Here is an 8691-nt window from a genome sequence, read left to right on the forward strand (position 1 = left end):
TCACATACAACTGTAAAAAAAAAAAAAGGGAATGTATGTACCTAAATGTTTGTATCGGAATGTATATACCAAAATGTGTGTACCTAAATATATGCACCGAAATGTATTATAAAGAATTTAATGTACCTAAATGAAGAAGACCAAGTATATCGAAATACATTGTATAACTCAAATTAGTTTATCTAAATATTTACAACAAAATATATTACAATGAATGAAATGAAAAATTAATACATTAAAATTAGGAAGAAAAAGAGAAATAATTAAAACATCAAAATGTAATTAATAAATGAGGTGATTAATGTATCTAGAGACTAAAATTAGATTTTGATGGTTTTAATCTAAAAGTCATATTTACCTATGATTAAAATGAAATTTCCTAAAAAAGAAAAAACTCTCTCCACGTCAGCTAAACCAACTATAGCTAATGTGGCATAATCACTAATTATTCTCGTAAAATATTCAGTTTGAACTTTGAAGTGCAGAATTCCACATCATACATGATGGATTGCAGTTGCATGGTATCAAAACTGACCCAAGTGAATGAAGGGGATATTTCAGTAATTTGATTCCTGGCAGACATTTGAACATGTTTTGCTGCAGCAGCCGTGAAAATGGAGGGCTGGAGAAAGATGAGAAGGCCCCATCAAAAGCGTGCTTCTCATAATTCACTAAGACCCTCCCTTCCTCCCTCCATGAACACATACTTAGGTCCACTTTTTAATGGAGGGCTGGAGAAAGATGAGAAGGCCCCATCAAAAGCGTGCTTCTCATAATTCACTAAGACCCTCCCTTCCTCCCTCCATGAACACATACTTAGGTCCACCGAGTGAATAGAAGAAACTCATCATCAACAACAAGAATATATATGTATGTATATGTATATTATGTGAATTATAGTGATTCGACGTGAAAAATGGAGCGTCAGCTGTTGCTACCTGACGCCCTCCTCCTCCTCCGCCAGCTGTTGCTACCTGACGCCCTCCTCCTCCTCCGCCGTTGGATTGAAAAACAAACATGCCCTCTTCAGAATTTATATTGTCTTATCAACTTGGAAATTTAACAGGACCTTTCTTAAGAGTTTGTGATTACTCGGTTTCCAAATAATAAACAATTGTTTCTCTTCCTCCTTTCCCCAACAACTTTCCTAATGAACACCCTTTCCCTTATACTTATACTAAGTATATGAAATTATGAACTTTTGAGTGCATTCTAAGTGATCTTCCCTGCACTTTATAAAAGTGGCATTCAAATTCCTAGTTGCTGATGCTGTGATTCGTGTTCGATAATCGAATGGCGCGATTTTCGGGAGTCGGGTGAGATTCTGTTTAGATCTCAGTTTCACAATATCTGCGTAGAATTTGGTAAATTTACCATTTTTGGTGACTGTTTCCAGCTATGATGTATAAATTCATTCGCTTAATTTAGTATTCTTTGCTTGATTGTTCGTGCAAATGGATAATTGCTTCTGCAAAACCAGCTTCATATATTCTTCCACTCAGTGTGGTGTGATGTGATCAATCTGGTTCATCAATGGCAAAGAAGAGCTGGCTCAGTATAGTAAAGAGGTTCTTTGTTTCAGACGCACAATCCAAGCAAAAAAATGTAAGCATTCTGCTTGTCTGCTTTTATTTATTTATTCGCAGTCTGGGAAGTGATTTTCACACACCATTTATTTCGCTCTGTTTAAGTGTCTATTTATTTATTCAATCCAAAGATTAGAGAGAAACACGAGTGTGCAGAGGGGGGGAAAAATGGTGTATGTAAATCGCTTCCCTTAAGGTTTTGAGTTTCAGTCCTCATTAATTAATTTGCTCAATCATTTTAAGGAGAAGAGAAGGAGATGGATTTTTGGAAAGCTTAAGATCAAAAGACGACCCTCACTAACAGCACCTTCACCAACATCGCCGTCGAAAGAGAGAACACGAAACGAGGCAGATGAAGAACAGAGCAAGCGTGCAATGTCTGTGGCTATGGCGAGCACTGCTGCTGCAGAAGCAGCTGTTGCAGCAGCTCATGCTGCTGTTGAGGTTGTACGGCTCACCGGCACCCAACCATCTTCTTCTGACCAATGTTTGGAGGAGGAGGCAAAAGTGTCGTCAGTCACTACAGCTCAAAGAAAGGCAACTGAATTGGCACATCAATGTGAAAGGGTACAAGAATCTGCTGTTGTCAAAATACAAACTGCCTTCAGAGGTTACCTTGTGAGTTTAATTTCCCTCTCTTATACAAAAATTACATGATTTTTATCAGTTTTTGCTGAATGGTTTCTGAATTGTTCTACTAGACATCCAATGTTTGGTATACATCGCATTTTAAGTGACTTAGACTCGCCTATTAACTTCCCTTGAATTCTTCTGTGCACATCCAGCCATTATATTCAGCAATGTATGTCATACATGGACGTCTACAATTTTTTTTTTTCAGTTTGAATTGGTATTGGAAGTTCGAGAAACATGGAAATTAATGTTACATCTTATGTGAACATTGCAGGCAAGGAAAGCTTTGAGAGCACTGAAGGGTATAGTGAAGCTACAAGCCATTATCCGAGGATGGGCTGTGAGACGCCAAGCAATGACCACGCTCAAGTGCTTGCAGTCCATAATAAACATCCAATCGCATGCCTGCGCAAGGCGACTCCAAACCATTGAAGACGCTTACTACGGTGATGAACACAATGAGTTCGAAAACTTGAGAGACAAGATAATAAGGGTAGGTCTCGCAAATGGCTTTCACAATGTTAGCAAAAGAAAATGTGTTCCTTTTCTCCATTTAGGGAAATCTTTGCATAATGTGACATTTGATGAAATTGTGAAATTTTTAGATGGATTCAAACAGCCAAAGAAGGTGGGACGACAGCGTTATTTCAAAGAAAGAGGCAGAGGCCATGTTTCTATGCAAGAAAGAAGCTATGCTCAAGAGAGAACGGATAAGGGAATACTCGTATAGTCATCGGGTACGCTTCTCTACTTTATAATCTTCATTTTGTTTCTCCTTTAAGATGACAAGTGATTTCCGCAATCGTTTCTCCATATACCCTTGTTTATTTTTGCCTTTGGATTGAATGAATCAAAAGAAAATCAAGGGACGTAAATAAATAGGGGCAGGCATTAGGAGAAAAAAGACATGTGAAAATAATTTCACTATAAGAAATAGCTTCTCCTACTAAGTTGTCTACGAAAGTATTTTGCAGAAGTCAGCAGAATCAGAGAGAAACAAGGCAAACGGAAGATGGAGATACTGGTTGGACCAATGGGTGGATACACAACTTTCTAAAAGTAAAGAGCTTGAGGACTTGGACACAGTTTTTGCTTCAAACGCAAGGCGAAAAGAGGAATTTGGAGAAAAACAACTTAGGATGAGAAACTTTCAGAAACAAAATATTCAGATCGAAGGAATGGATTCTCCGGTTTTTGTTCCAAGAAGATCTTCGTACCACAAAAAGCAGTGCTCGTTAGGGGATGAGAATTTGTTCGCAAGCTCTCCTGTTGTTCCAACTTATATGGCTGCAACAAAATCTGCCAAGGCAAAAACAAGGTCTCTCAGTTCCCCCAAGGTAAGGGCAGGGAATTTTGATACTTGCTCAGAAAGCTACTCGCCATGCAAGAAGAACATCTCTCTTATATCTTCTGTAGTCAGTGAAATGCCGATAAGCAGTACTACCGCACGAAAAATGGGAAAGTCCAGTAGTCTCCAGCAACGATCTCCGAGCTTGAGGGGCCTTGCAAGTCCTATAAAATCAAGGCAGACTCCGAAGGATCGAAGCTTCGACTCAGAGTGCTCAATCTCATATTGGAATAGACAAAGCACATGCAGATGATGATTTCAGTTTGCATTAGAGAAAGATAATTTGGTCAGTGTGTTTGGGTTGGATTGCAGAAGTGATAGTAAATTACAAGTGAAGCCCTCTATGAGCTTCGAGTCGTATAACATGAAGAGAAATTAGCTCAAATGATCAATTCACAAATCTCAGTTGATGGAATAATCATTTGTAGTATTTGATCAATATGTTATTAATGTTTGGTCGATGCGTCATCAATGTTTGATTGATATGTCGTCAATATTTGATTTTGATCAATTTAACAATTAAGATTTCTAAAATGATCATTTCAGTCAGTTTTCAATATTTTTTCACATTTCAGGAAAGAAAAGGCAGCTATGCATAGATTTTTTTAAAAAACTTTGGTGTTTGAAACTTGCAAATCACATGTTTTAGAAGCTGTCGGCTTAATATTTATGTTCTCCAGGGCCTAAGAATGTGTTGGTGTAAAAGATGGGCTAGCTACAAAGCTAAAGATGATGTGACGAGAATTTCACATTAGATAAGTACAATAATAATCTAAGTTTAAAAATAGGTTGTTCACTTATATTCGCACATATGTTTTTTGTGATAAAAACCTCACACTTAAAGTCCAATGGGTATGACATTACCCGAAGTATTAGGCCTAAGTGGTTAAGTTAGAGATAATATCGATGCATGACAGCCTTATGTCCTTAGTAGTAGATGCTTATGAAGTCGGTGGCACAATAAAATACTTGTCATCCAAAGATTTCTTAGGGGAAAGAAGGGGGGCTTTTGGTTGAAATAATCCACTTTTGATTGCTGAAATGTTTCTTTTTTATCATCTTCTTGTTATATCGTCATTGTATCGTCAATAAATGATCGATTTGTCTTGGATACTCAATTTCCTTTATTCAGCAGCAAATGTAAAAAATGGATCAGTTTAGTTAATTGCCCGAAAGAAGGGCTAGGAGAGCCCACGCAAATCTAAAAAAGGGGAACCTGTTGGGTGTGATTTGACCACCCAAAACTCAAAGGAAAGAGAACCATAACAATAAGCCCAAACCTAAACATTTTTTTCGTAAGGGGTCAAGGGTTTTGAAACCTAAAGAGTGATGCTGTCCTTAATACGTAAGATCCTCACCTAATTACCATCAACTTTGACAGGCGATTCTTTGCATTTTGAGTATAATTTTCTAAAGTTGTATCCATCTTCTAATTCTCCAACGCAAGCCAAAACACCCTGCACATCTAGAGCAAAAATAAATAAATAAAGTTCTCTGTCGTTGGCCCTTGTCATTAGCCTTGGAGTCGGCGGCAATTTTCTTGACAATCACTCTTAGTCTCTTTTCTCTCTGTTTTCGTTTATATAGTCGTCATGGTAGTCGTCGTTTTTTGGCCCATATACAAAGTAAACACAAGGTTTTGGTCCAATTATCTCCTTCAATATGGAGTTGAAGTTAGAAGCCATGGAAGATGTATTGCATCGGAATCGGGTTTAGCTAGTGCGACACTATGGGTTTAGCCGGCGCGGTTATATAATTATCCGAAGTCCGGAGAATATGGAGTGACGATATGGTTTTTTTCCTTTTATTTTAATTTTGTTTAGTTTCCAAGAATTGTCTTGGAGTTAGGTTTTGATTTCTCTCTTTATGAAAGTTTCTAGTTTGATTTCTCTCTATAGGAGGGTTGCTTCTATCAAATTTCAATCTACATTTCATTTGGATCTTTGTGTGAAGGGTGGAGCTGTTTGATTTGCTGGATCTACTTGGTGTTCTGGGATCGTAACGGTGATGGGGTGATGCTTGTACTCCATGTCTCAATATATGAATTGAGATTTTTGTTCTCACATAATCTCCGTGTAACACGTGGTTTAAAGGTTTTATTAATCTGTGTAATCTTGCATTTTCGGATGAGCTCAGACGAGTACTTGATATCTACTCATTACTTTACGATTGATGATGATTTATTATAATATTTTTAGATCTAATTTATAAAGATTCTTTGGAGCAAAATTCTTCAATATATTTGTAATGCTCTTTTTTTCAATGACTAAAATATCGTTTTAAAAAAATAAAAACCTATCATCTATTTTTTTTTAAGAGAATATCCATCTCTACTTTTTTTAATCAAGTCAATTAAACAGTTTGAAATAGGTTCAGTTGTTAATTTGACCATGTCATTCAGACATAAGTATTGAAGTATGTGATGTTCTTTAATTCAATAAGACTATTCAGAAACCCTAGCCTCCGCCGCTGGCCTCTAGCTAAGGCTAGGGGCCGGTGGGCAACATGTCCCTCATCTTTTTCTTCTCCTAGCCTTCCTTTCTTTCTCTCCTAGCCATCCTGTTTCAGCCCTCCACCTTTCTCCCATCCTGTATTCTCCCTTCCGCCCAACCTTCAGATTTATACCTTGCCCTATTGTGTCACTTTGTTTTGGGTCCGAATCAGTGTTAGTGTTTGGTTTTGGGTTGTTGGCAGTAGGTGTCATCTCTGCCTTTCCCTCTTGGTGCCAGGAGTTACGCTTCGATTTTGCCAACGAGTTTTCGGGGGTTCATCCGCGCACAGCCTGAGTCGACCTGGTTGGAGGCCCATTATCTGTGGTTTCGAAATCTGGTTGTGGCCCCCTTCGGCTAGTGTGGCTTGGTTTTGGTGTGTGGATGTCGGCATCCCACTGGCCGGGTATGTTGAATTGTGGTTCCCTTCTTGGTTTCTTTCCCTTTGTTTCGCTTCGGGTGAGTTTTTGCAATTTTAGTTTAATTTAGTTTTCATTTTTTAGTCTTGGTATTCCTAGGAAAATTGCTCTCTAGGGTTCCTAGGTCTCCTTAGGTTCTCTAAGAGAGCGTCTGTATGAAGATTGTATGCAGCGTTTGGCGTCGAGTTACCTCCAATTTGTTGGTAACATTTTCAGCTGGTGGTTCAGGTTGGTTTTGCTGCGTGTGGAAAGGACTATGGAAGCCATGGTCGCATGTTTTGCCGCACGATTGACGCTCACAGCACAACAATGGTTATACGCTACATGTTTGGTGGGTGGAAGATTCCCCTGATTTGCTTAGGATTTCTTGTAATTTGTTTCTGTATTGACATTTGGGGATAGTTCCTTTCGTCGTGTGGGACACTCTTTTTCCTTGGACTGGGTTCTCCGGCAAGGTTTTATCAAGGCCCAATATGCACACTATCCTCAGTTTGTTGTCAATTTGTCCTTGTATTGCTTTGTTTGCAATGAATATCAAATATTGTATTTCTCTCAAAAAAAAAGTATTAAAGTATGTGGAAAAGGCTTACTTTTAACTACACGTCGGCACCTATACTTACCGGCGGATCGATTTAAGGGGCAAGGAGTCAGCCAACCTTTCGAATTCCGTTATGAATTTACATGGATGGCTTGGGCACTGCTTTTTTGGAGGTTGGATTTGCCCTTCATACATGTCCTCCAGTTACTTGATAAAAATATCTATCCTTCTTATTATTATTTTTAATTATCAACTTGGGCATTATATTCTTGATATGCGTTCAAGTAGTGAATTTTATCAATTGAAATGAATTTGTCTTGCAAAAAAAAGGGGGGGGGGTGTGGGGGAGGGATGGGGAGGCAATAGAGTATATAATCATGTGTATTTGCAAACGGCATTGACTTTAGTTCCAAGGGTTGCTACTGCTTCAATGGGAAGAGCCTTTTCTTCTATGAATATTGTGAAAAGTCTAGTGCATAACCAAATAGGAGATCAATAGTTGAGTGATAACATGATACTGTATATTGAGATCAATGTATTTTCTTCTATTGATACTGAAGCTATAATGCAATGTTTTCAAAATATGAAAACGCGTTGTGGACAATTGCAACTTGTATTGTCATTTGTTCTATAAATTATGAATGGTGCAACTATGGCTTAATTTTTAAGGTTATTATCTCTAAGAAATGTTTGTGAATTTTATATGTGACCCACCGAATATTTTTTCTTGGATCCGCCACTGTCTATACTCTTCACTAAATCTCACTTTATTTATTGTCTCAATTTACCACATGCACTTTTCCTCTGTAACTCACGTTACTCTATTCCGCTAAGGATGTCCTTATTCTGCTGGTGTAGTGTGGTCTGTGACATGGCATGTTAGTAGAACCCATGGGTAAAGGAGTGGGTTAAACTTAAGCAAAGTTTATTTTGTTTAGATTAAGAGAAGGGAAAAAAAAAGGCAACAACAAAGGGAGGCAGAGGCTTCGTGCATCTGTGCCTCTGCCTCCCTTTGTAGCTGTTTTTTTTTTCTTCTCTTTATTTGAACAAAATAAACCCTTGTTTGAGATTAAACCACCCTTTTACTTGTGAGTCCCACTAACATGTCATGTCACTTCCACACAACCAAAATAAGTGAAAAGACTAAATTATCCATGCCACTCAGCATAACTAACATCATACTTAAGCTTTTTTAACGGACTAGAGTAAAGTGAGATATGGAGAAAAAGTGCAAGTGGTAAAGTGAGACAATAAAGAGTGTAAGTGGTAAACTGAGATTTAGTGGGAGTACAAGTGTCGTAGCTAAAAATAAAACCAAATAAAATATAGAGCAATCAAATATAGGATGAATTTGAATTTGACATTGTCATGTTTGGTGAATCAGTCAACCTAATCATGTTAGACAAGGAACGGAAGTTGGTTTGTGATTCAAAAAGGGTTGAACACTAGTTTATGCACAAAGCAATAATATAGTGTTGAATTTACTAACATTTTGGCCTCTAACTAATTAGTATCAAAAGCTATCATGTTTATAAGAGAAAGAGATGGTCACGTACATTGGACCATTGCAAGTCAATTTCACACAGAGGTTAATTAAGAGTGTACACATAATACATTCTGGAAAATCAAGACTTTCGATTCAACCTTTTCAGATTGCATATATGCACTACAATTTCAT

At 37.8% G+C, this 8691-nt stretch overlaps 1 protein-coding gene across 4 annotated transcripts; it reads left to right on the forward strand.

Moving 5' to 3' along the window:
• Positions 1-896: 896 nt before the first annotated feature.
• On the forward strand, positions 897-4101 carry LOC103412507 (protein IQ-DOMAIN 11). Of its 4 annotated transcripts, none has more exons than XM_008351057.4 (6): positions 897-1316; positions 1481-1605; positions 1830-2204; positions 2494-2712; positions 2825-2956; positions 3194-4101. In XM_008351057.4, the coding sequence occupies exons 2-6, from the start codon at positions 1534-1536 to the stop codon at positions 3818-3820; spliced, it is 1425 nt and encodes a 474-aa protein (XP_008349279.2). In that variant the 5' UTR covers positions 897-1316; positions 1481-1533; the 3' UTR covers positions 3821-4101. The 4 variants fall into 4 exon arrangements, with proteins under 4 accessions (XP_008349279.2, XP_028952189.1, XP_070674001.1 ...); XM_029096356.2 differs by having other exon boundaries at positions 1036-1364; XM_070817900.1 differs by having other exon boundaries at positions 1178-1316; positions 1836-2204.
• The last annotated feature ends 4590 nt before the right edge of the window (positions 4102-8691 follow it).

Source organism: Malus domestica, chromosome 02 (genome assembly GCF_042453785.1).
Source record: "Malus domestica chromosome 02, GDT2T_hap1".
In the NCBI taxonomy this organism is placed as follows: Eukaryota; Viridiplantae; Streptophyta; class Magnoliopsida; order Rosales; family Rosaceae; genus Malus; species Malus domestica.

What these genes read in the sequence shown, in the direction of transcription:
- LOC103412507 (XM_008351057.4), top strand. Translation starts at nt 1,534, where the DNA reads ATGGCAAAGAAGAGCTGGCTCAGTATAGTAAAGAGGTTCTTTGTTTCA. An exon ending in CACAATCCAAGCAAAAAAAT is followed by an intron (nt 1,606 to 1,829) that starts GTAAGCATTCTG and finishes AATCATTTTAAG; the next exon opens with GAGAAGAGAAGGAGATGGAT. An exon ending in TGAGAGACAAGATAATAAGG is followed by an intron (nt 2,713 to 2,824) that starts GTAGGTCTCGCA and finishes TGAAATTTTTAG; the next exon opens with ATGGATTCAAACAGCCAAAG.